The sequence below is a fragment of the Balearica regulorum genome, chromosome 20 (genome assembly GCF_011004875.1).
Source record: "Balearica regulorum gibbericeps isolate bBalReg1 chromosome 20, bBalReg1.pri, whole genome shotgun sequence".
In the NCBI taxonomy this organism is placed as follows: domain Eukaryota; kingdom Metazoa; phylum Chordata; class Aves; order Gruiformes; family Gruidae; genus Balearica; species Balearica regulorum.
The window spans coordinates 6,510,079-6,537,184 of NC_046203.1; the positions used below are offsets into that span (position 1 = coordinate 6,510,079).

General features: G+C 52.6%; 1 protein-coding gene across 1 annotated transcript; it reads right to left on the reverse strand.

Annotated features, from left to right (window-relative positions):
* Positions 1-311: 311 nt before the first annotated feature.
* On the reverse strand, positions 312-27,104 carry PTPA (protein phosphatase 2 phosphatase activator). The gene is made up of 10 exons (XM_075772213.1): positions 26,957-27,104; positions 24,359-24,459; positions 22,962-23,048; positions 17,662-17,787; positions 16,780-16,897; positions 15,123-15,222; positions 13,925-14,049; positions 13,338-13,438; positions 8,743-8,850; positions 312-3,103 (listed from the first exon to the last, which is right to left on the reverse strand). Exons 1-10 carry the CDS (start codon positions 26,979-26,981, stop codon positions 3,029-3,031), a joined length of 966 nt encoding a protein of 321 aa, XP_075628328.1. The 5' UTR covers positions 26,982-27,104; the 3' UTR covers positions 312-3,028.
* Between the last annotated feature and the right edge of the window lie 2 nt (positions 27,105-27,106).

Below are 27,106 nucleotides of genomic sequence, written 5' to 3' on the forward strand. Positions count from 1 at the left end.
TTTGCTGGCCTGGGAACAGGCTTTGCACATCACCTACCCGCCAAATCCAAGCTGGGAGAGGGGGTGGACATAGCGAAGAAGTTAAATAAATAAATAAAACATACTACATGACAGAAAGACACCTAGGAAGGATACAAAGACAGACTGGATATACTTGCTTCATGCAGTTAAAGAACGAGTCAATTTTGGTGCAAGAGATCAACCACCGAGACGGCAAAGCCTCTTCCCTGCGCCAGAGGCTCCAGCCATCGGCTTCGCTGGCTCCGCTCCCAAAGTGGCAGCAAACCCCAGTCCAAGAGAGACCAACACAGTCACCAGTGCAAAACACAGAGACTTTAATTAAAACCACAAGGTGGGAGGAGGTGGGGGGAGCGCTGCTTCGGACGCTGAGCAGCCCTGGGTGCTGCTACGTGTGTGGACCCTCCAGGAGAGGAGCAGAGCCCCAAGAACTGGTGATGGACGTTGGTGGGAGTCAGAGGAAGGCAAGCAGCCGACTGCCACGTGATGGGGGCACATCCCAAGCTGGCTGGTAAGACTCAGACAAGAGTTAGCTGCTTGAAGTCCAAAAGTCCCTAGCAGGACGGATGTGAAGACTCAGGCAAGCAAGAAACAGAACTCTACATGAGCCAACCTCCTTGGCAGGTCCCAAGCCCAGGGACATGGTCCCCATGGAGCAGCGGCTGCAGCTGCAGGGGAAGGAAGCATCTCCCCACCCCTTTTTGGTGCTGTATTTCACATTCTTGGTGTCCCTTCCATGCATGGATGCCAACATCTCCATCCATCCTTTTGCATGGAAGCCCCATTGCCATAAGATGACCAGGAGAGATGTGTTCCCAACCCTTGGGCAGCTTTGGGAAACCACGGACTTCAGCTCAGTCATTGCTGGCCAGATGCTACACGGCCATTTAAAGCCTGGTGGCCCTTGCCAAAAGCCACACAGCAACGTGAGGGGACACGGGTGCAGATGCCTGGGGTCTCCGCTCCAGGTGCCGGCTGCTGAACGGCTCCATGGAAGACGGACTCATCAAGTCCTGGCAACCACACAGATCTCCAGCACTGCTCCCAGATTGGATCCATTTGGAAAGCCAAAACACACATCCCCGTTTAGGAGTAAAACAAGACTGAAATCCAGTCTTCCATTTTCATTTACAACACAAATTTATAGAGTTGTTTCAGGCAGGTCAGAAGATCCTTGCCCCCTCCCACCCAGGGCCAAGCCAGGAGCAGACAGGACAGCAGCCCCGCTAGAAAGTTCTGCTTTAGCTCTGCCAATACCTGCATTTCACTGCCTCCCCATTTAGACTCTTTTCTTGCTCCCCCTCCCCTGAGTACCCATGACAACCTTTATAAGAGGGAGTCAGTAGGTCTGGCAAAAAGAAAATTACAGAAAAAAAAATAAATTCACAAGCGGGCATTTTTTGCCTTTTTCCTTAACAGTAAAGTGGTGCAGCAGCGAAAGCTGAGCAGCCTGGCTGGGGGCAGCCCCACCGCCCCCCGTGCGGGCTGCCGGAGTGCCAGAGAAAGGATCCTTGCTGCCCCCAACCCCCAGCAAACACCAGAGCAGAGCCCTGCCCCCCCCCCCCCCCCCAGCTTGGGAACCTCAAGAAGAAACATCCCCGCTCCAGCTGCAAAGTTGCGGACCACCTTGGTCAAGACCTGCGGACACGACAGCTCATCTCAAACCCAGCACCAGCCGTTTCTGCCCTCCTAGAGATGCTGCTGGTACTACCCAGACCACGTCCCCATTCATTCACCTGCCTTGGAGACACCGCCGCTGGTGGCACTGGAAGTGTGGTCCCTCTGCCCAAAGTCCAGCACAGCAACACCAGCAGGGAATGACAAAGGGAAAGAGCTTTCTGCAGGTATAACCCACTGTCCTGGGCTATTTATGCTTTTTCTTTCCAGCACAGGTATATAAATGCACGTAAAGCTGCATGCTTGCCCCCCCCCACCCCCCATGCTGCCTTTGCTCCCTAAGAGCTGGGGAACATGCTGCTTCGTGGGGAAATCCCTTTGCTATGGGGCTGTCACTACAATTTATGGCCAAGCAGTAGCAACCATGGTCACCTTGTGCCACTGAGGCCAGCCCAGCCCCGGGGCAGCAAAGCACAGAGGGGGAAACGGGGAGTGCAGAGGGCAGGTTGGACCCAGCAACAAACGTGTGTGAACATGTGAGGTTTTGTGCCCGTTAAGAAGGAGCCTGAGCAAGCGCCGCTCAAGCGATGTCTTTGCATAGCTGTTCCCACAGAGCCGGGTCCCTCTGGGGACCTTATCTCCGGCTCCAGAGCCAGCTCAGACCCCCGCAGCCCAGAAGGTTCCCAGCTTCACCCGAGAGAAGAGGTGGTGGTGGGAAAGGAAGACCCAGGGAACCTCACAGAAGAGATGGAGGGAGGAGGGAGGAGGCTTTCCTTACCCAGAGTAAGGGAGAGATGGCACCCTGGGCTTCCAGCAACCCACAGACCTTCCCTACAACTTCCTTTACCCGTTTCAGACCCCCCTGTGGAAGCAGAGGTGGCTGCCTACAGGCACGTGCAGACTCACACCTCACTCCTCGCAGTGGTTTCCCAAACCAAACAGCAACAGGAAACTTCAATGAAATTCAAAAGGGAAATTGCCGTTACCACTGCCCAACACATACACACATGCCTTCCTCCCCCTCCACACCCCCCTCCTCCCAGGAAGGGAAGCAGAGGGCCTTTGCTGCAAGGCAGCCCCTGCTCAAACCCCGTTCACACGCCCAGCACCGTACGCAGCAGTCGCGCTGCCCGTGGACGCAACGGAGCAGAGAAGCACAGCCCTAGCTTGGTTGCTGGCGAGACATCCCCATGCTGGGGACGTGCAGGAGGAGCCGCTCCGAGGTCCCGTCTCCTGCATGAGGCCGACGAGGGCTTTGGATCTGCGGTTGCCGATGAGGATGTGCAGGAATGAATGGGCTGTGTGTAACGGGCAAGGTGATGAGGAAGGGGTGAGGGGAGGAGGAAGAGCGTCGTGCTATGCCTCCGCTGCCTCGACTCCTCCCACGGCCTCCTTAGGACATCACAGGCTGGATGGGGAGCAGGCTGCCGAACTTAAAGTGCTGGATCACAGGAAACTTCTCCAGGCACTGCAGGAGGAGAGATAAAGAGGAGTCAATTCAGGAGACATTTCCACCTTACGCATGCAGCCAGAGCTACATCCTGCCTCCGGGGTCAGGAGGCAGCGAGCCTGGGGCCACTCGGCTCAGCTGCAGGCAGAGGGATCAGTCCCACATCTCCCCCCCACATTCCCTTCAGGGTCCTCAGCCCAGTAACGTTTCATATCCCCATCCCCTTCCCTTCAGCCAGAGCCTTTTGCTCAGCTGAAACCAGGACAGCAGAAGAGGCTTGTTTATGTCAGCGGCTTTCTCTCTCACCACCACCTCTCATTGCTCGAGCTGATCTCTTTGAAGAGCTTCACCCTACAAACCCTTTGAGAACTGCAGAAACTCCCTGGAAAGAGCCTCTCCCTCCCCAGAATGGTGCCCACGCTCCAGGCTCAAGGCGTCATCCTGCAGCCGCAAGGCACTGCCCAAACTGCATTCTGGATTCTCAGGTCTTTGACAGACAAGCACCATTGATTTTGCCGCCATCATTTAAGACATGATCCTATTCCCAACGATCCCTTGCCCCCGAAATTCCCACTCCCCTTGCAGAATAAGGGCAGGGGGAGCGTGGATCACAGATCAGTCATACATGTCCACTGTAAGGCAGCTTAGCTCAGAGCTGCTTCGTCCAGCTAAGACCAGGCTCTGCATAGGGAGAGCCGGGCTGTGAGGGCAGAGCCCCTTCTGCTCACCATCCCACTAGGGCAGTGAAGGCCAGCTACTGTGGTCAATAACCGCGTCAAAGTTTGCCAGCACTCGCAGCCTCTCGGAACTCTGGGTTTTTTGAGTCATTGCAGACTCAGACTGCCCAAAACTCACAGGGAGCACAGAGCAGACTCACCTCCAGACACAGAGACCTCAGCAGTACGTGCACACCAACCCAGCAGCTGCACCTACACTAACATCACCCGCGTTAGTTGTGAGCGGTTGTGCTAAACAAGGGCTGGAGACAACCTCACTGTGCTGCAATGGGGACTCATTTACCAGGGCGCCTGGGGACATGGCTAGTGAGATGGTGGCCATCTCCTTGCTGCAGGCAGAGGGGCAAGTTCTTCCCTCCCTAGATAGGATGTGAAGAGGAGAAAAAAAAACCCCAAGTGTCCTGTGTCTTAGGAGGAAAGCCTTCCCCATGTACACAGCCAAGGTCTGCTGATGGGAGTCATATTCTCCAGGAGACGTGAAGTACACACAACCAAAGCACAGCAGCCACCAACCAACTGGAATCCATCCAGTCCCAGCAATTCCTTGGCACAAACAGCACCTGCTCAGAGCCAGGCTGGATGGGATGCTGCACTAGGCAGGCACCCGGCTCCCCACAAACTGCAGACCCAGCAGCAGCAGGGTGTCAAGGCCACACTGGCTCCTGCCTGCAACCAGCAGCCTCCCAGGCAGATCTTTAGGACAAGATGCATGGCTCATTCCTCCAGGCACTTCTTCAAAGCACAATTCCTTCCTACCAAAGGGAGGCAAGAGCCACGTCATAGTTACAACTCTCCTTTCCATAGGAAGGAGCCTTGTGCCCTCCACGGGGCCAAGCTGAACCCACTGCAGCAGGGGAGATCCTGGCTCTGGGGTGGGGAGGAAGCGTGTGCTGCAGGCAGCTCTTCACCCCAAACAGGGCACAGGCAGCAGCAGGCAGCCTGCCCTCGTCCTGTTGTTGTGGGCAAGCAGGAGGGTTTGTGCTCAGAAGACCAGGCCTACGGTAATCGCTTTGGAGGCAGAGGTCAGACAACTGGTTTTGGCACAATTGAACTGCTCGCAAGTACACTGGAGCCAAAGCAAGTTTGGAAGTGGTGAAAGCACAGCACGGCTGTATCCACTCCTGGGGAATAACAGCCATGCAGAAAACCACAAGCCTCCATGGCAAGGCACCAGGGAGAAAGAAGTCCTGCGACCATCAGGGCACATCACCTTCAAAGCTTCCTAACGTGTGGGATGCTCAGAGCTGCTGCCATTTCCCAGCACAGCCACTTAGACAAACCCTCAGAGGAAGCAGTGCTAGATAGCAGTGACATAAGGGAAGAAAAGAGAGAAATTAATATTGAAGATGTTGACAGCTAGAAATGTCACCCCAACTAGCTCCAAGAAGTCCCACAGAAGACCAGACTGGTTTGGCCTCTGGATGAAGAGACTTGACCACCAGTGCGAAGAATGAGTATCCATTCCACTTAACACACTGACAGCCCAAGAAACAAGCAGAGAAACTTCTTGTCTATCCAGCAGGTCTAGCACAAATTTACTGGATTATTAGAGGTGCCAAGAGACAGGACCCTCCTTGCATTGCTTGTGGGTGACACTGACGTAGTTAACAGTAGCCCAATGGAAGGACAGGCGTATTTTCTTCTTGCCATCATCTTCATCACGCTGAAGGCCTGCTCAGGACTCAACTGGGGAGTAGAAACATGTTTTAGGTCCAACCTTTAAAGATGGAACTAGGACTAGATTAGTTACAATGGAAAGTATTTCCCGACTGACTGCAGCAGAGAAGGAAAGGTCAGGAGACTCAAAAGCAGGCTCAGGGGAAAAACATCAAGGCTGCTGCTTTAACCACACTCTATTCTGTCGACTTCTTCACTTGCCTTTGATGGAGAGAATAAGAAAAGCCCTTGCACTTCCAAGTGAACACATCTTCACCCATTATATTTATATTAAAATAGACACATTTGAGATTTCATAAAGACACAGAGCTGAAGACACATTGTCTGCTGTCTACTGCCCATCCACAGATCCTGCAGCAAGCACCGTAGAGTGCCTGGATCCAGACTAGAGCTCCCAGCCACATGGATGCACCTGAGCTTTCTGTCGGCTGTTTAAAATCATCCCACAGAGGGGACAGAGCAGAGACAGAGCCTCCAGAGTGCTTTTTAAATGAACCAGGTCTGGGGATTGCCCCACTCCTACCAAGCGAGAGCAGGTTGCCGTTGAGCATTTGATTCCTCCTGGTCTGCTTCTAGCAAGTGACCCCATCACCATGCTGCTGCCTCCACTCAAAACCCAGTCACGGTCAGCACCGCCTGGCACCGAGCACTTCTCAGCCACCCCAGACATGTTAAGGAGCTGGCGCCTCCATCCAAGTGTCTGATTTCACCTGATCTAATTGCAACAGGTGATCAGAGGGGCAGGAGAAGGGAAAGAAAAAAAAAAAAGGGGGAAAAGGGGGTGGAAATCTTGCTCTCACCTTAGCCAGTCAGACAAAAAGCAACACCATAACCCAAAACGTTCCCTCTCTTTACTATCACGTGCTCTGAGCTCTGCCACAGAAGCTGCCTGCCTTAAGACCCATGTCAGCACTTGGGGGCTGTTGGCTCACTTATGCTAATGTTGACAGTGGCTAATTGGGGCAAGACTGCAATGGTGAAAGCTACACAGCAGAAACCTGCTTCGGGAGCCAGCAGCAAACAGACAAGATCTTTAGCAGCAACTGCGGGTGCCTAGCCTGAAACACCCAGGATTCAGTTTTCAAAGGATGAAGCCTCAGCGACTCCTGAATATTGTGTCCTTCCCAGAAAATCAGAGAGATCCTCTAGTTGCAAATGTTGGTAAAAGCTGCACGGCCAGGCACACCGTAACTGAAAGCTCTCCCAGCGACACTGCCGTGTCCATGCTCCTCTCATCTGCTAAGCCAGTAGTGGGGTGGGAGAATCCCCAGAGCAGATATAAAGAACCAGTGAGGACTCCTCAGCAGGAGTCTCCTTCTCCTCTGCCCATCCAGGTGAACACAGGCACCAGGAGAAAACACTGCTGCATGAGGATTGTGTGCTTAGGAATACTCATTTAAGATCTAAAAACATTCTTTGAGGAAAAAAATAAATTTAAAGCACTTTGGTTGACTCAATGTTTTCTACACCTTAGACTAAATCTGTGTCCTTACCCTTTCTAGCAGCTTTTGCATTCTCCCCTTGACACAGCTACACCTCTAGATATTTCTAGAAACCCACCAGTACCAGATTCAGCATTTCCACACAGAACGTCATCTGTTATTCAAAATAGACCAAGGCCTCCAGAAAAGATCATGTCTCGGGTACACCTAGAAGAGTCAGAGAATCTCCCACTCTCTAGAGATCCCTGAGCTGCACTGTCCCCAGCAGGCCAGGTAAATCTGCCAGCACACAGCAGCCCCGAGCCACCAGTGGACATGCACGTTGCACCCTGGGCACATCACTGCCAAGCTCCTCCGGCAACGTTCACGGTGCGTGAGGTAGGAGCAACCATATGGCACATTTGGGGCACCAGGTGGGAGTACCCCAACACCGCGGGGTACAATGAGGTGCCAGGGGAATACCCAAATAGTGTGGGAAGGAACCAGTCCAAAGGAAAGCAAGGACCAAGGCTAAGCTCTTGGTTTTAGGGGACCCATGTTTCACTTTAACAGTGCTCCCAATGGTGGGGTCTTCCCTCCAGGCCCCCCGCCCCGTTCTCACACCAGAGCCTCCAGCTCAGGGTTTCCCAGCCAGCAGCATCTCCAGGCCCCGTGACAGAGCTGTGAGCCAGGGCAGTCCCAGAGGGGCAACCCAGGGGCACCCCTCCGAGGAGCAGCCAGCAGAGGGGGTCGACCCCCAGCCTCGCTTCTCCTCTTTGGAGGCCTGGAGGAAAGCTGAGCTGGGGGCGGAAGGAGCCAGCGGGCCTGGGAGTGACACCTCGCAGATTAGAGAGGTATGTGGCCTGGAACCTAAACACAGGATGTGCAGTGCAGAGGAAGGGCTGGGGGAGGGAGCTCGCTCAGCACAGTTAACCCCTTTGTGCACTGGGCCCGAGCGGAGCTGCCCGCCGAGCCTCTGCCCTATGTCCCAGCAACAGGAGCCTGGGTGACTTGAGCAGAGATCACAGGGTACTCCTTCAAGCCCCACCGGTCTCTCCAGGTGCGCTAGGCAGCTGTGCCATCCCTTCTCCTCCAGCATCTTTAGCACAGCCAGTGCCTCCCCGCAGAGCCAGCACAGTCCCATCCTTCCCAGCAAGGGATGCCGCCTGTCGGCTGTTCCCTCCGGAGGCACAGATGCAGTGGTTCCTGTCCTGCTTCCTCAAGCTCAGGGTTAGCTCGAGCAGGAAGGAGAGATAAGGGAGAGCCAAAACTGTCCGGTTCCCCAGGTCAGGGTTCGCCAGGAAAGCTTGCTGGGGCAGCGCCAACAGAACCCTGGCCGGTGGAGGGCTGCCAAGCCAGGGAGGTAGCTGTGGCCTCGCCGGCCTGGCACACTGCACAGACGGGACTCAGAGAGGGGAGATCAGCAGGAAGTGTTCAGTCTGCTCTGGGGCTCTTGAAACATGGGATGATAATTTAAACTAAGTCTCCTCTGGCTGGTAAAATAGCAGTGTGGGGATCAGAAGGACAGGCAGGTCAAGACATCGGCCCTAATTTGGAGACCTGCAACTTGCACTACGGGAAGACAAATGGCAAAAGTCACGTCTGCAAGGAACAGCCGTTTGGGATTGGTTTTGGGGCAAACATTAGGCAGGCAGGAGTCTCCTCCTAGCCAGCAGCACCTGAACAGCCAAGGGGTCCCAAACCACATTTAGCATGGGGTAGCAACCAGCTGTGATGGGGCCCCCATGCCAAGGAGCAGCAGAAGAGGAGAGCTGACCCACGGTGTGGGGCCAAGCAGCCTCCCCGTGCCCACGGCGCTCACCTCTGCCTTGTACATGCGGATGAGGCCCTGGTTGACCTTGGACCAGGAGGGCACGGCACTGATGTTCCAGAGCTGGTTGGAGTGCTCGGCAAAGGGGCCCGTCTTCATCTGAAAGAGACCCGAGAGCAGCGCTGAGGGAGCCAGGCCAGCCAGGAAGCTCGTGCACCAGCAGTGACTCACGCTCACACTCTCTCCAAGCAAACATTCCCACCAAGCCCTGTGACCCACGCACCAGCCACCTCACTGCGCCTTCCCTCCCTCCCTCCCGCTGCAGCCACATCACATGAAGCCATGGCAATCCAGCTCTCCCTGCTTCCCTGATAAAATTAAGCTTTTTCCTGCCACGCTTTCCTAATCAGACCTCCCTCTGCACACCTCCCTTTTAATGACTGCATTAAAAAAGCCCCATGTAAGTCCCGTTCTCCCCCCCAATAGAGCTTGGCTCAATGCTGTTCCTATTCTACCCAGAAACCTCCCAGTGCAACACTGCTGGGCTTTCCAAGAAAATGACTCATTCTCCATTCAGATCAACAACAAGCAGCAGCGACAACCGCTGCTGCCTTCCCTGAATACAGAGGGCAGCACAGGTTGGCAGCAGCTCTGGCGTCCGCAGCCCACTCCACACCTGCCTCTAGCAAAGGAGGGCTCGGGGGGAGGCAGGAGCAGAGGGGACGTGCTCCAGTCCCGCTCTTCAAACCAGCTCCAGAGCTGCGAGTTGCTAGCTTGCAGCAGATGCTTTAAATTTTTTTAATTTTATTTAATTTTTTTTTATATTCCAATGTTTCTCCTCCCAGGGCAAGGGGTTTGGAGGAGGGGGGAAGCTGCAATCAGGGACAGTTGCATGTAGATTCCCTGGGTAGTTGTCTCTCCTTCTCCTCCATGAACAAAAACAGACCCTCGGGGAGAAAAAGAAATACAACGCAGCCACTCTGACTGAGCACAGTTCCCATGACATCAGAAACCACAAGGCCGAAGCTCACGCTAAAAAGGAGCGTGGGGAGAGAGGAATCTCTTGGACTCCCATTCTCGACTCAGGGCTTGAACAACTAACCCCTTCCCTCCACGCACACACAGGCCTGGAGCAAGGGTGGGAAAAGAGCCTCCAAAACCACCTCTCTGCCCACTGTAAAAGCAAGCAAGGCTGATCAATTTGCTTTGGGAAATTGCTGCTGCCCTTCTGCGAGGTCTCTGTGGCACCAGCCTGCAGCAGAGAAAGAGAGAGGGAAAGGGCGGGGGGGGACACCCAAAAAAACCCACTGCTTGAAGGAAGTGTTTCAAACCTGCTGACCCCAGGGCTGGAGCAGCGGGGGAAGCGGGGATGTGTCTGTGCTCTCCTGGCAGCGGGCAAAACTACAGCGGTTCTCGTGAGCTGGGGATGACAGATGAGCCACTCAGCCATTCCCGCTCCCCTCCGCCATGCGCGCTTTCCTTGCAGATACAAGATGAAACGCGCAGATACACAAAGCACAACGTTACCCGACAGAGCCGGCGCGTTATTAAACGCAAGGATTTGGCACCGGCGGGTACCCGAGTTAAAAGGCTGCTGGGGAGCTCAGCGCCAGGCAGTTCGCTCAAAGCATCCTCCCTCGAACAGGAGATTCGCCTGTGTGCATTTCGATGGCAAACCTTCCTCCAGCATTGCCGCCTTTCGCAGGGGCACAGCTTGCATCAGCCACCACCACCGCGTTTTGCTTCTCCCCCATTCCCAAGCCAGAGTGAGCGTGCCGGAGAGCGCAGAAGAGGTGAGCACAGCTGGCCAGCCCCACGGTCATGCCTGGCACTGCCACCACCACGGCCCTCCTCACCCAGGGAGCCCGGCAAGGGACGGCTTGGCTACGGTTTCAAACTGGGGAGGGAAAAATAAGGGGAATGAGGGAGGAAAAACCAAAAAAAAAAATCATCTTCTTCCAGCCACAAAGGGTGAAGAGGGAGAGCTGGGGGGGGCGGGGGGGAGAGCAAGAGGCAGCAAGCGCGCTGCAGTCCCGCAGTGACCCCAGGGGAACGGAGTGAGTCAGAGCAGCCATATTGAGCAGGAAATTACTCACAGACGCGGCGTTCCTGCCTCTCAGTTCCCAAGAGAATCGGCCTTTTGTAAATGGTTCCTCTGTCAGTGCCGGGGGGAGGGGGACGGCTGAGGCCGTGCTTTCCTGTCAGCTCCTTCCCTTCCAGCCGAAACCCGAGCCCTCCCTTCCCAAATCTCCAAATTTAGAAGCCAGATTGAAGCCGAAATTCCTCTTGCCTTTGGAGGAGCATCTGCACTGTTACACTGCAACAGCCGGGGCGTACCTGGCACCCCTCTTCTGCACAAACACACACTGCCCTGCCATCGCTGCCGTCCACAGCCCCTAGTGCGGCAGGCACCGCAGAGATGCTCCTAAACCCTCCTCATCCTCGCACCTACAGGTACCACACGCGCCCCGCAGGCAAGGCGGAAGCAGGGGGATAGCGCTGAGTCCCAGCCAGCTCTGTAAACCTCACCCTACTCAAGAACCACGCGTTCAGGTCCAAAAACACCCCGCAGATTTCCCAACAGCCGGCCAGCTTATGCAAGGCTCGTTGCTGTAAGGAGGATGTCTCAGTGGGTCCAGCCTGGACATCATCTCACTGCTACTTTAAGAGCCTGAGGTTTAAATATACATGTGGCAAACACCACGACAGTGTATATTCATATCCCTGAAACATCAACCAGGGGCTAAGAAAAATACCTGCTCAAGAGAATATTCTCTTGGTTGAAAGAAAACAACCTACCTCCGTTGTAGCTTGCTGAAACAAAACGTGCTCTCATGTTGGTAAGACGTACCAGACCCACTATGGGAAATGTTGTGGTGTTTGCTACGTGTTTAACAGCTATAAAGGAGAGCTGTTTCCAGCTGGAAAGCTCAGAAGAAAACAATATCATTCATTTATTTAAGTCTATAATTCCTTCTATCTTTTCCCTGCTATTTTGTTTTGTTGTTGATTTTGGAGAGAAAGCATTTGGAGGCACTTGGGGCTGTCTCAGCCCCCTCTAGTGGCAGTTACAGCCTTCCCAGGCATTTGGGAGAGAAAAAACAAATTTTAAAAGCAAAATCTTTACAAAAAATGAAGAGCGCTTGCACGAAGAATTGAAAATGCCATGCGCTTGATAATCCAAGTTGTTGCCATCCCTTAGCAGTTCACGCCAGCAGGGCCCGAGCAGAGGGCTCCTTGCCACCAGGTGGCACTGAGGAACGCAGCACAAACACTGAATTCCATGATTCTCAACAAATGTGCGGAAAAAGAAGTGAAATCGCTTATTTTAAAAGCCCACTAAAAAGCTAACTTTCTGCAAGCAAAAGCCGAGTGACCTGAAGCAGCAGTATGGTGCTGCGTATTTTCAACTTTACGTGTCATCTGTGCACTGCAGAATTTTCTACGCACATCTCGATAGATCTACGTTTTCATGTTTTTAACAGGTTAGTGCACTGTCTGGGTATTACAGAGGACCAAATTAACATAATTCTTAGAGCATCTTGGCTCCTGATTTCCTGCCCTTATCCTGATCTCTTTCACCAGTGCCTCTTTACTTCCCCTGGTATGATTTATCTCTGCATTAAGGGTTAAACCCTGTGAGGTGCAAAGTACCAACAAACCCTACCAGATGCAGCAGGACTGGACACAGCACCTCCTGGGATTTGGGCCAAAGGCTCCTACGAAAATTTCCTACTTGAAAGGCTAAGTTCATATTCTGTAACGTCCCCTCACATCTAATCACTAAATTAGAGAGGCAAGGGGGGGGGGGGAAGCAAACAGAAAAAAGGGGAAGAACCACACTCTGTCCTTCAAAATTAATCCCATCAACTCTCTCTCGCCAGAGACAAGAAATCCCTCACCACAACAGAGCGTGTGGTTCTTGCTCTCCCTGCCCAGACCGTGTAGCAAGGGGGACAGTAGGAACACGGCCAGATCATCCACTGTGGCTGAGGGCAGAAAGCCATGAGCTCCCTCGCTGAGAAACACTGCCCATGGTCAGCAACACGCTGAATATCACCAGCTCCTCACCCAAGGGCCCCGCAGTGCTTGAGCGGAAACGGGATCGTGCTGCCAGATGGGTGAGACTCAGCACCATCTCTGCTCTAGATCGTCTGCAAATAAGGCGCATTTAGTGGGCAACTCTTTTGGTAGAATCTGGAGGAGATCAAGCTGCACAGAGGTTTGGGAGCCTGCCCTAAGCAAGGGGAGGCCCAGGGCCTGCCAGGCAGCACCCAAGGGCTGGAGGGAAGGGAGGTTATCTTGGCAAGCCCAGTCGTTCTGCAGCTACTACATCTTCCTAGCATACTTGCAGGCACCAGTCTTCCCCGTCCAAGTTCCCACTGACTGATCCAAGGTTATTTGTTTGCTTTTGTTACAGCTCCCTTCGACTGCAATCCACAGCCCATCTAGCTTAATTATACTTTCCTCTCAACATCCCTGTCTCAACCCATTCAAAGAGAACACCTCAGACATGCAACAATGGTTCATCCACACAGTTCCATGAGAGCAAACAAACAAGCAAAGGAGGAAGAGAAAACCACAGCCAGAGACAGCTATCTAATGTCAAGAGAACTTCCCTGTGGGGCAAACCTTCCAGTCCTCACCTCTGTAATGAAGAGGATACACTCCAAGAACATGAAGTCCTTATGGTTTTCGTTTACCACCTTCTCATCAACAAAGTGTCGAGGCTCCAGATTTGGATGGTCTAAAAAGAGTAAGAGACAATAGGAAGTAACCTGTATGGCACCCCTCTTCTGAAATCAAGTTCAGCCAGGTCTTGTCCTGCACCTCTTCCAGAGGAAACACAATCCTCCCATCAGAGTTCTTCAGATATCAGCACAGAGCTGCTCCCTTCCATCTCATCTCCCACTCCAGTGCCTCAGCAGTGAGGGCACCTGGTAAACTCCCCAGGGCAGAAAAATGTGTTTTCTAGCACCAAAACCAAGACCCTCTTTTTAAAAAGCTTGTAGTCAAGGAAGCTTTGCATCTCCCAATCTAAGCAACTAGCTTTATTTGGAAAGCTGAGAAGAAAAAAAAAAAAAGTCCAAGCCCCAAGCAAACTCTTCTACTGTATTATAGACAAATTTGGCATATTTTAATTTAAAAGTCAGTCCCAAGCCCCATCATCTTTGCAACCTAGACAGACGGGGCAGGGGGCAGGCTGGGACAGGAGAAGATTTTTCATTAGTACCTATCAGCTGGGAACTGCCCCATATGAAAGGTAGAAATTGGAAGTCATCCAAGCCCCACACGCCCTGGCTGCCAGCAGGTTCCATCCTGTAGGTCTTCTGAAGTTTTCGCATCACTTCTAGGTACCTGAGACCAAAGAAAGAAAGAAGGGTTAAGACAGGCCATCTTCTGACTTACATGAGGACAAGAATAACCAGTTTGGAGAAGGACACAACCTTTATCACTTGCAAGCAGGACCCCCACATACATCACAGTACATAGAATATATATTTAGCTCCTTTGCCACAGAAAGCAGCCTGACGGTACGTATAGCAGCAAATACCAGCACTTTCTAAAATGCCGGTGAAGATCTTTCCCTATCCCCGCTGTTATTTGAAAACATTGATACTTCACTCTCCTTCAACAACTTCCAAAAGAGCTCAGAAAACTTTCCACCTTATGGCAACCGCTACCTCCACTTTCCAGGTGGAAAATTAAAGCTGGAAGTACTGTTAAAGGAAACTGTTTCCATGCCACCAAACAGTGATACAGCTGGGATTAGATCTCTGGGCTCTAAACACCCGTTCCACCAGTTTCATCACTACCAACTCTACCTCCTGGGCTGGAAACACATCTAGAGGAGCAGTGGGGGCCTGTCAGTTTAATTAATTTTTTTTTTATGCCTGAAGAGATGTTAGATCCTCTGATCAGATATTCCTGTCTATGACAAAGCACAGAGCTTCACCCACATACCTCTGTGGAGCTCTATAACTCATGTTCAGCTAAAGTTCATTTTCCAGAAAGACACCCAGCCTCTATCAGACAAGGTGCTGTCACCCCTTTTGGAGATAGATGCAGTTGGTCACTGTACAGTCCATTAAAAAGTACAGTTGCCTCCTGATTTTGTCTACAGTTTTCCCACTCTGTCCTTCTTCCCTAGGCCTGCAAGTCCTTCAGCACTCATGCTCTCTAATTATGCACACACCTTTGTAGAAGCCCTTGATTTGCTCAGCTCACACCCCAGGAGAAGGCTCCTACAATTTCTTACTCCCAAATGGGTACAGATCAGCAGAAGAAAAGGGACACAATCAGTCCAGACTACAGGAGGAGTCTGGTGTACAGAACAGGCAGTAACTTCTCACATATCTCAGACAGCTGGAAGCAGACACTGTCAGGGATTTGCCCTCAATGCTTCCAGCCTTCTCCTTCCATTTCCTCACCTGTTAAATACTTTGAAGACGATGGCCATCTGGTCATCCACTCTGAGCACACCGATTTTGCAGAGGCAGCAGAGAAAGGCTGCAAATGCAGCTTCATGCCCTGGAGTTAAAAAGACACGGAGATGTGACACAGGTGTCTCTGGTCCCCAGGACCTTTCTGTGGGCACCACAACGGCTCTTCAGAAATCACAGCAGTCCCAGTCCCGTCTCAAGAGCCCCAACCCTATCAGCCCTATCAACACCATGAGCTGACAATATTTCATCCCCAGGCAGCACCCACCCAAAGTATACCTTCTAGATATTCGTAAGGTGATTATTAACTTTGAGAAAATAAGTTCTTGAGGAAAAACAGCTCCAGGAAAAACACTGGTCATGCTGGAAGTAAGGCAGGGCCTTTCCCAGGAGCTTGGGACAGCAGTGGAAGTGGAGCACCGCAGAGCTATCTGCACAGGGGATGCGAGAGAACCTCACATCTGCAAGTAAACAGATTTCCTCCTGCTTCAAAAATATCTCTGTGTCGGAAGGATGCAGATCCCATGACGCTGCTGGGAACAATCCGTCCCAGAAGGTACTAAGATCTCAAGCTGAGCCCCTGCACCTTGGTCCTCCAGCAAGGAAAAGAAACAACCAGCAAATGCAGAAATGTGTTTTAGTGGAAGGGACCACGGAAGAAGGGAGAGTACGAGATCAGCAGTACGAGATCCATGCTATGAAGAAGCGCAGCTCCTGGTGTAGGAACAAAGTGCACCTATGGTCCAGCCGCTGTGAGCTAGGATATGGGCCGCTGGCTTGGGACACACAGGAGGGGAGGAAAGGATGAATTTCCTTCCCTGAGTTGACAAAAACCCAGCCAGCGGGTCCCTTTCCAAAGACAACATCTCCCCCTGGTGCTGGCAAGCTGCAGCTCTCCTGGCAAGCACTGCACAGCCTCCAGCTCTTCATCCTTTTACCCACGTCCTCCTCTTCCTCTCCCTGACCAGGTCCAAAGTCATGTTTCCTTGCACCCACAGCATCCTGCTCTCCTGTCCTTTAGTAAGGACACACCTGTCCTCCAGCCAGAGGAGCAGAGCCTGTAGATGATTCTGGATTTAGATCTAACTGAAGCCAGTGTGGTTACTTCAACCTTCAATTCAGTATCTCCTTAGGTACAAAACACTTCTACCATCAGATTTCAAAGTTCCTCTGTAAGCAGTGATGTCACTTCTAGGGACTACTGAACCTCATGACACCTCCCACTGAACATGAATTTGGTTCCCACTCTACTTCCAATTCAAGGAATTATATTTCATCCCTCTAAGCTGCCTGTTGCAGATCAGCAGGTGCGGGACTGCTGTATGTGGTAAAGTAGCTCCTACAGCTTATCCCAGAAGGGCTCGCGCAGCTTGGTTCACGTTTCCTCAGATGAAACATGAAAAGGGTGTCATAGCTCTAGCACAGCCCTGCTGCCAGCCCCAGCTCTCTCAGTCATGACCCACACTGCACAGAGGGGTCAGAAGGCTCTAGAAGGAAGGTGTTTGCACTAAGCTGGCACTAAAGTTCACACCAAGCTGGCGCTAAAAAACAGTGGCAGTAACATATTTAAATAAATGCAGCACTAGGCTTCAAAGGGTCACTACCCGAGGAAGACAAGCCTCAACCAGCACGCATGCCCAGGTACCTGTGCCATAGTCAATGCGGGTGGAGTTCCCCACAGATTCCTTCAGGTACACAGCCACTTCTGGTGCAGCATCAGCCAAATGCTTGGGGATCACTGTTGCCACCAACTTTTCTGCTTCCTGAAAGACATAAAAGACTCCCTCGAGTGAGTGCAGATCTGTCACAGTCCCCAGGAGCAAAGCACCCTCTGCTCAGACACTGTTGCAGAGGAGGAGTTGGAACGGTGCACTCCTACAATGGCCAGAGCCAGCATGACAGAAGAGCAAATTCTCCTGTTGAAGAAGTCATCTCCAGAAATGGAGCAGTGCAGGGAGAGCTTGTCCTGACACTTATCCAGGCCACACCTATCCTGCAGGAAAAATAAGCTTCACCATCTAAGTACATCAACCCAGTTACCCACCGAATCATCTCCAGGACAAAAGCATTAATAGAACAGCAGACCTCTTGCAAGCTCATTGCTGTTGGGAATGTGCCTGTGCCACCTCCAGAGCTCAGGGCAGGGCAAGTGCTCCGAGCTGAAGGAAGTCAAGCAGTTTCACAACCTTCCTCTGATTTTGTGTCACTCATCAGCTAGCAGACACAGTGGGTAGTTACAAAGCAAAGGAGTTCCTTGGGCTTGGAGGATTCTTGTGGCTCATCCAGGACTGGAGACTCAGCCAAGAGCATTTATGTGGACCATATGGTCTCCTAAGAGGAGAGGACAGCATCAGATCAGGAGTAAGTGATGCATATCAAGAGGTGGATCCTTCACAGCTTATCTGAGCAATTCCTCTGTAGGCTGCTTGGCTGCCGCACAATGATGGAGCCGTTCTGCTGTCCCTGCTGGGCACACTGCCCTTCTGTAGGAGCTGCATGTAACACTACACGTGAAAGACATACTCACCTGGTCTAGTTTGGCATACCAGGTCCTGAAGGCTTTGTTCCCAAATCGAGAAGGTTGATCCACTGGTGGGGTTTCATCGATCCATCTGTCAAGAGTATTCAGAAGAGCCACCAGCTTTTCAATGGGCTACAGAGACAAAGAAGATGAGGGGTCATGGTGACATAAACCAGAGCAGTCCCTGAGGCTCCAACGTCTCTGCCCTGGCTTGGAGTCATTAAAGCCCACGCCATCCTTCCCAAGGGTGGCAAGCAGAACTGGGATGTGCCAACCCTCCACGAAATGCAGAGGGGCTGGGAAAACCATCCCTCCCCTCAGAAGATCAGCCCAATACAAAGCCCAGCCTTGAGGCAGGATCTCCACTCGCCCACACAGCCTTTCATGAGCTGTAACAGCACTATGCTCTAAGACATCTTGGAGAAGAGCTCCAGCAAGCTCCTCGCTGAAGGGCATACAGGACTGAGCAGCAGGGAAGCGCTACACAATTCAGGGATCTCCAACACAAAACTCAGGCTCTGCATCTTGAGTGTCCTGCATCCCCCATGGGATACAACACAGCGCCTACCATACGCCCTCACCAGTGGCTGACGATGTGATTTAGAGGCTCTTCTCAAGGCATCTAATCTCTGTCCTGAAGTGCCTCCTAGGAGCCAGGATTAGCAGTGATGGCGTTAGCGTTTGTACAGCACCCAGTGCAGCAGGGCCTCACCGCAAGTCAACCTTCTCAGCATGATTCCTGTTGCTTCAAAGTCGTACCAGCCAGACTGCCACGGCAGCTCCCACCCAGGGATACCCAGTGCACATGGCAAAACACAACCTACCCAGGGGAAGCGGCAGCCTGGTTTGCCCACCAGTGGTCTCATCAGAGCAAGCATGGGAAGCTCTCGGCTCTCAGAGAAACATCTCAATACAAACACAAAGCTGACAGGAAGACAAACTCAACAGCAAGACAACAGAGCCATCTTTCTTACACGCAGTGCTGGAAGGAGAAAGTGGGGAACCTGCGTAGGATGTATGAGAGTGACCGGAGGAGGCACTGCTGTGGCCACGAAGGAAACGAAAACAGGTGTAATAGGTGATACAGCACAACGTCTCAAGCCGTACTGTTAGGACCAGGGCTGGCCAACGCACACAGCCTCCTCCCTGCCTTGCCCATACAGCTGAGGAACAGCTACACCCCACACACCAAGAGGCAACACCATAGGCACAACTTTAGGCAGCTCCAAAACAGTTTTAGGAGACTCTGCAACAACTGGTCAAGCCTGTCAGAGGGTCTGGGATTCTCCTCGCCTCACTGCAAGCAGCCAGAGAGCCGTCAGCCACCACAGCAGCTGGCCAGGCCCCAGGCAATGTAGGCTCCTCTGTCTCAAGAGGGGATTCCTCCTTCAAGGGGACAAAGAGGACAGCAGAAGCAGTGGCTGGTTTGACTTTGCTGGAGGCATCGACCGTGTGAAGCCGGCTGGTCTCCTGGGCTGCGGTTCAATTCTTCACGCTGCCTGCCGGGAGGATGAGGAAAAAGCCGAGCCCAGCAAGTTTCTAGCCCTTGAAGTGCCACTTGAAGTGGGCGGGTGGAGAGACAGGCATGGCAGAGCCGTGTTGCTGCTGAACCAGCTGCGGATAGCTTCCCATGCCCTCTGCTCCCAGGAGGAAGGGTCTCAGCACAGACGCAGCCTCCCACAGACAGTGGCTCCTCAGGAGCCCAGGACATGGTGGGATCAGCCAGTGGGATCAGGCAGGGGAGGGATTCACCCATCCCACAGGACCTTGACACTTGGCCAATGAGCCAGGCTAGAGGACAAGACCTGAGCACACCAGGAACACAAAAGACCCAAGTGCCAAGGGACATGGTGGGCCAGAAGCTCTGGGTGAGGTTGCCAGCTGCAGCCACCCACAGGCCAGTGTCCCAGACTCATGTGGACCGAGGCAGCACGACCCCCTCCGTTTCAGCTCCCTGCTGCCCAAAACACTGCAGAAACCCAGCATCTCCCCACAGCACTGGGCCAGGTTTGGACTCAGCTCTACTCCTTCCTGGCTATTGCATTCCCCTCCAATTAAGCAGCAGCATCCCCAGCACTAGGTTGCATTAAATAATTAAATCGTGCTGGTGATTTATCCGCCGGCACCAGCAGCTCATTACGAGCAGCCACCGTATTTCAAACCCCTCTCAGCAAGCACTCAGTGCTGCCTGGATAAATGGCTGGCAAGGACCGGCTCCTTCCCCCTCCCCGGATCTGCCCGCAGGCCTTGGGGAGCGCGAGAGTCAAACCTCCCCTTCCCCACTCGCTTGCTTTAAAGGGATTAAAAAGCCCAGCCCCACTGAACACAGGAGAGCAGGACCCAGCTGCCGGCTCAGCCATGCCAATAAATAATTAAAGAGATGCAGCTCATTTTGGGCTCAAGGCCCTTTGAAAAGGGGGTTACTAAAAGAAGCAGCTTCCCATTGTCCAGCAGAGGAAACTTGTACATCCAGGGCTGACCCCAGCGGGGGAGAAGGAGGGGAAGAGCAGAGCTTACGGGAACACAACCATCAGCACCACTGCAGCCTTGTTTTGCCTGGCTGGGTTTTTAAGCTCTATTTTTGCTTTACCTTTCCAGCGATCAAAGCAAGGGCAGCCTCCCCCCTCGCTCTCCTTGCTCTTCTCATTGTGCTGATTTTGCATCCCCTTGACCCTGAGTCTGCCACCAGTCCCAAAGGCAAACCACAGAGCCTCCTACAGAGCAGAGACCTGTCAGCATCTCTCAAGAGCAGAGGCCAGGCAGATGGAGGTGCTGAGAAGGCATCACGGCAGCCAGAGCTGCTCGTGGCGACCAAGCCTGCCCCTGTGGGCTCCTTGGGCACTGTCGGAGGGGGGAGCTGCTAAAATGGGGGCATTTGCTGCTTCCCCCACTTCCCTCCTGGAACCAGAACAAGCCACAAGGCCGGGCAGTTTCCCCCAGTGCAGTGGGCTGTTTGAAGGGAAGGTCTGCTCCTTGCATGGCCAAAATTAACCTCCTCCTTGCTGCACTGCTCCTCCGATCAAAGTCACAGCTTTGAAAAACTACTCCAGGCTGCAGCCCAAGCAGTCGCCGCACAGATCCCCACGTGAAAAGCACTCCCTCCAGGAGGAGAAGGCAGGTCACAGCCTATCAGTCACACAACCTTTTGCCAGACATAGCGTCTACACCACAGTCCTAAACAACAGCTCAGCTATCGCTACTTGTCAGATGCCTCCAGCAAAACCTCAGACAGCTCCATGCAATTTTTTCAGTAAGAGCAGAGCAAGCTCAGCAAGTCTCAGAAGGGGCTCAGCCCCCAAAGGATCCAGCTCTCGCTCCAGCAGACAGTTTGGTATTGACACATGCTACTCTGGAAACCATTAAGCTGTCTCTTTCAAAGCAGAGCAGACCATACTTTTTTTTTTTTTCCCCTCCATGGCAAAGCAATACCAGTAAGTTGTGGAAAGGATACACATTCAGCAGAAAGGATTCCAGGAGGTCATTTGCCAAAGGAAGGCGTCCCCAGCATTTGATCAGGGAGGAAGATGGGACGGGACAAAAGCACATCAGCAGCAGGTACAGCAAAAGAGAAGAAAGCAGAGCAGAGATGCAAGCAAAGGCCACAAGGGGCTGAGCCTTTAAAAGCACAGATAAGCAGTTTGATCTACAAACGAACCCGCGCGAACAGGCAACCTCATCAACAAGGCAACCCTGGGGATGCTCCACCTGTGCCTCAAGTCACAGGCTTCTGCTCTCCTCGGCGCGAGGGAAATGAGACACGTTCCCTGCCACTTCCCAAGCAGTCAGGATCCTGTCTCTTGTTTGTCACCTGGACTTGGACCGTGGATAGAAAACATTTGCTCCAAGAGGGATCTGCTGCAGAGACACAGCCCTGATACAGCTCTTCCTAGATAGCTGACAGCTCAAAGGGGTTGATGGAAGAGGTTTACCCCCTCCCCCCTTTGTTTTGCTCATTTTTAATGCTTTGTTTCCCTAGAACTGCTCTGTGAATGGTTGGGAATGAGCGAGATCGCGACAAAGACAAAACTCAAAGGTGAAATGCAAACAGCAGACAGCAAGAGCAGCATTTGACAGCAGTTGCTACTGAATTGAAGGCACAGAAGGTGGACACAAAGCCTGTTAGGGAGGGACTCATTATGTCTGATCCCCTCCATGAGCTACAAGCAAGGTTCTCTTTCACACACTGGCTCCTAGAAGGGAAGGCTGGACTTAACATGCCTGCTTCAAACATAAAACAACTAGGTTAAAGATCATTGTAGGCTGCCTTCCCACACCAGAATGAAGCTATAAACACACAGGGCCCAGTCTGCTTCCCGTTCTGCCTAGATCTTTTTAGACTCTTCCCAGCTTTCTTGCACAGCTGTGATAAGTTTGAACAGTAAAAATGTGCCCAAGAATCTCCCTCCCTTGTTCTGCATTGCAGTGAGGAGATCAGCACGCACCAGAGAAGCGAAGCTGGTGGCCAACATACGCTCTGCAGATTGCGGCAGCACCCAGAGAGACCTCAGGCCAGCAGTGAGCATGGCTGAAGCCGGGCAGTAACACCAGTGAGGACACCTGCCCTTGCCCTCTGGCTCCAAATGATCTCATCGTGCCCCGATAAGGTGAACAGGCATTAAAACTGTCCACGGGAGCAGACAGAGCCAGGTGAGTCACATTAATGCAAGGGGAAAAATAGGTCCTTTCTGCTTAACACCTTGGAAGGGGCCATCCTGCCCCACAGGCTAAACCTAGCACCCAGCGCAGCCCCCCGTAGCCCTCAGCACAGCCCTTGGTCCACTCAATGACACACCTTGAGCTCGCACGCTGACAAACCAGACCTTGCACAGCTCAGCTACAGCATAGGCCGAGGAGATTGGTGCTGTTAACACAGTCTGAGCAACAAGGAAGCCCAGGGACAGGGAAACAAGTGTCTCGCCCAAGGTCCCACAGAAAGGCAGCGGGAGAGCAGGAACGGTACAGACATCTCAGCCTTTGCCTGCAACCAGGAGGGAATAGCACATCTTCAAAACATCACTGGTTGAAGCCAGACTGTGAAAACAGAGTCAGAACACCTGCATCCTCCTTTTCACCACCAGCTTCTGTCCACTTGTAACCTGCTTGATTTCCCATCCAGCGAGCACACACGGGCTGGCATTTGCATTCCCAAGCATAACCCAACTGCATTTATTCTCCCTGGCTCCCAGATGAGCTGCCAATTCATTCCTCACCTAGGAAATATTCACTATAGAGCCAAAAAAAAAAAAAAAAAAAAAAAAAAAAAAGGCAGAAAAAGAGAAACAAGAGGATGCAAACTCTTCTCCTACCTCTGAAACTTTGTATTCGCAGGTCAGCTTCTTGCCCCTGACACCTTCATTCAGAGTGAGGATGAAGCCCATGTAATCTGCGTATGCCTGCAAACGCACCCGAGAGAGCAGGGTGTTAGTGAATCCCTATGATCTGTTTGAACAAGCAACGTGGCATGGAAGCACTCCTACACATCAAGGAAACCTTTCCCAACACACAACACTGCCTTCCTGGAGGCACCCAGGGTACAGGGCTTGCTGAGAGGCTACTGTTATTTTTGGCAGACCTCAAAGGCAGATGGCAATTGCACTAAGAACTCTGCATCGCTGTAAAAATTACAGAGAGAAGAATCCTAAAAAAAAGCTCGCACTGCCCCCAAAATCTTTCCCTCAGCTCCCTGCCTCCTATCAGGTCAAATTCAAACTCCTTAGCTCTGCAGAGCCTCAGCTATGCCTGGACATCCTGCTCTGCACTGCTTCTCCCAGGCCTGCACCCTTATCTCCCTTTTCCTCCTTCTACTCTTCTCCCATGCTCATGCATGACAGCAGTGGGAGACAGCCCAGGCTCCTCACTGCTCATCTCTTTAAATTTGCTGCTTTTGAAGCATCACATCCAGCACAGCTCTAAGTCTTTGAAAATGCCAGACTAGCACACTCCCTCCTTGGGCCTCTCCTGCACAGAAATCCAGACCAGGAGCAAGTCCTTAAACCCAGGAGACTCAGCAAAGGAAGCTTCACTCAGAGGTTTGCTTAAGACCTGGCTACAACTTAAGCTTCTCTGAAGACATCACAGATCAGCTATCAAACAAGAACTTAGTCCTAAGAGGTGGGACGAGTCTGGGCTAACCCACCAAGCCCTCAAAGGCAGAGAGGGGAGAACCTGCCTGTTCCACCAGCTCCACACATACTGTAAACAAAAATTACCCAGGAAATTGAAGGCCTTGGCTCTAGAGCCCTTTCCAGTACAGCAAGGCAGGAACGCCCCAGGAACCAACCCAGCCTAGTGCGATTAGAGGGCCAGGCAGCAGGATCATGTTCAAGATGAATTCAAACAGTGCTGGGTAAATCCAGTTTTGATATAATGTACAGGCTAGGTAGGATAAAATAGTTACCAGCTGCTTGTCTAGCTTGTTGGGAGGGAGCAATAAAATTTTTTTAAGCATCTTTGGTGTCCCTCAACCTCTGGGCTCTCCCTGGCTCACTCCTTTGTCAGAGCATTTGGTTGCCAGACTCCACACCTCACTGCCAAGTCATTTTCCTACAAACAGGTAGTGACTCCTCTGCTTTAAAACACAAATCAATTCATTTCCCATTACTTGCCCAAACCTGCTTTACCTCGTGGCTGTTCCCAGACCAGACCTGGCTGCCACTGAAGCATAATAAGCACTTACCAGTTTTCCCTGACCCCAGAGCCATACCTGAGAGCGCTTCCACTTGGCCATGTCGGAAACCATATTTATCTCCTTTTTGGGGATCATGAAGTTCTGCTGGACGGGAAGAGCCACCTCCTCAGAGGTGCCTGGGAGATGAAAAGAAAAAAAAAAAAAAAAAAAAAAAGAGGTAAAATACAGGCAGTGGAGAAGAAGAAATCCTCTATCTTCCTTTCTTATAAATCAATGTTCATTTCTCAGGAGACAGAAAGCAACCAAAACCGTACCAGCTTGTGCCATTATCTCACCAAGTCCTCCTCAGCAAACAATATCCTCTCGATCCCCAGATACCATACTCCTAACTCCTAAGGATGCTGCAAAGCTTCAGAAAATGGTATTATGTTTGTTTTCACTACTAAAGATGCTTCTCCCATCTGGACAGAGAGGCTGGTGTAGGAGCTAACACAGATAACGTCCAGCTAGTTTAATTATTTCTATCTAGTGGAGACAAACCTCAGGTCGTGCTGAAGCACTCAGCTCTCCTAACAAACTAACTCTGCCTTGGTTTTAGGGTGTTAAGCCTGAACTGCATTCCCCTAAAAAGGACAACTCCTGCACAGACAAAGCTGGAGCAATTCAATAGATGGCAGTCCAGAGCCGCAGCCATCTGTCCAGGCAGCACAGGGGCTTGGAGGATGCCAGGACACAGCCCCTTCCAGGTGGAAGCTATGAAGCTCATGTAGTTTTAAAGCTCTCTCAGAGCCCAGGATGTAATAGTTAATGCAAATGCAAGTTGTTAACACATCAGAGGGGCTCTTTTCCTTCGTATCCGAATCAAGGACCCAACCCTGCTCTAAGGGTGACCCCTACCCCATGTTCTCCAGAGCTCTGCTCTCAGCCGCCAGTCCCGCACCAGGACACTGCAGAGCCAGAAGTGTCCCACGAGGTTAGAGGTAATTTGCATTACGCTCCTATAAGCACGGCTTTTAATAGCATGAGGCAGTGCAGCAGACCACTGTTAAGGAAACCAGTTGTTAATGTGAATTTATGAATTCTGTTAGAGTCACCCAGTTCATCATTTTAATCCTAGAAAATCTGAAGGCATTTGTTCAGCACCAGCCACCCTGGCAACGCTCCAACGACTGCTCTCCACAGTACGGTGAGCTCAGGCACTGGCTCCCTAACATACACCACCAAACTCCAACTCATTAAAGTATTATTAGCTGCATTCACATAGAAAATGCTACCCAGAAGTGTCAGCAGCCTTTTCTGCAGCAGAGAAGCGCTGTCTAGCAGGCAGACCAGGGGAAAAAGGAATCCAAAGTCCCAGGAACCATGCAGAGTCTGCTATAGGCTTGTCGCTTAACCTTAGAAAGTCATTTAACTTCTCTGCCTTTCAGGTTGCCCATCGGCAGTCTCATCACCTGCCTAGGGTGTTACAGTGTTTGGTTCCTCTGCATAAGTTACAGTAAAACTCCCAGGTAGAAGGATGAGAGGAACGCCGCACGAGGAATTTAAATGAAAGATGTGTGTGCCTCTCTTCTGAAAATTCAGCACGCAACTCTCAATGACTAGCACCGTAGTGATGGAGCTCTCATGTTAAAATAACTTATAACATAAAAATGATAAAAAAACTCCAGAGCAGTGGTTCAAAAAGGCAAACAGTCTTAACACCGACGACACAAAGACCAGCGATGTGGCCAGGGCCGTGTCCCAGACCGAGGGGATCTGGATGTTAGCCCAACCTCCGTCTCATCACAGAACTTGTTTCATCTCTTTGCATTTACTTCTCAACCACCGCTTCTTCTGACACGAACTTTGTGCATTTCCTCTTGGGGAGGAGACCATAAGTACTCAAGGAAGGAAACACGAGGTCTGCAGGGGTTACAAGGCTATAAAACCATTACGTAAGCAAAACCCAATGATGTTATGGCGAATAGGTTAGTTTTATGATGAGATGACACTAGGACAAAGGAGACGCTTTTAGTCTTACTCTCGTGGTGAGGGGGGATCAAACTCGGCCAAGAGACAGACTTTCTACACGGGCAAACACCCACCCAACGGGAAACGGAGCCACAGAAAATGGGCTACAGCCGGCAGAGCCCTGACACCGGCTGCTCCGGCAGCAGCCCAACTCCCGCCCCACCAGCCCCTGGGATGCGCGGGACCGACCCGCACAGCCCGTCAGCCCTCACGGGACACAGATTCCCCCCGCCCCGTCCCCGAGTCCTGCCGTGGGGCGCAGACCCCGCGGGGAGCCCCCCGCCCGGCCCCCGCCGCCTCGGGGGCGCCAGGCCCGAACCGTGCCGGCAGCTCAGGGCCCGGCAGGCCTCAAACCCCGAGCGGGGCCGGGGCTCCCCGCCCCACCCGGCCGAGGGTCAGGGGGCTCCAAGGCCCCTTCGTAACCTCGGCAAAGCCTCTTCCCCCCTCACCCCACCACAGGCCCGGGCGCTCGCTGCCGTCGCCTCCCCCCACAGCGTGAGGCCTGGCGCCCCCGGCCCAAAGACCCCCATGGAGCATGAGGCCCAGCGCCCTCCCCCCGCTTACAGCCTGGGCCCTCACCCCAGCCCCGGAGACATCCCCCAAGGGCCCCGAGCGCAGCCCCCAGCCCAGAAGGCCCCGGAGCCGCCCTCAGCCGCCCCTTACCTGCCCGCCGCTCGCTCTCTGCCATCTTCCCGGAGCCCGGCCACTGCCGCCGACTACCCCTCACCTCTCACCTCCGGACTCCCCGAAGCCGCCGGCGGCCATCTTTGAGCAGGGCACGTCGCCCGGCCCTGTCGCTCCCGGGGCTGTAAG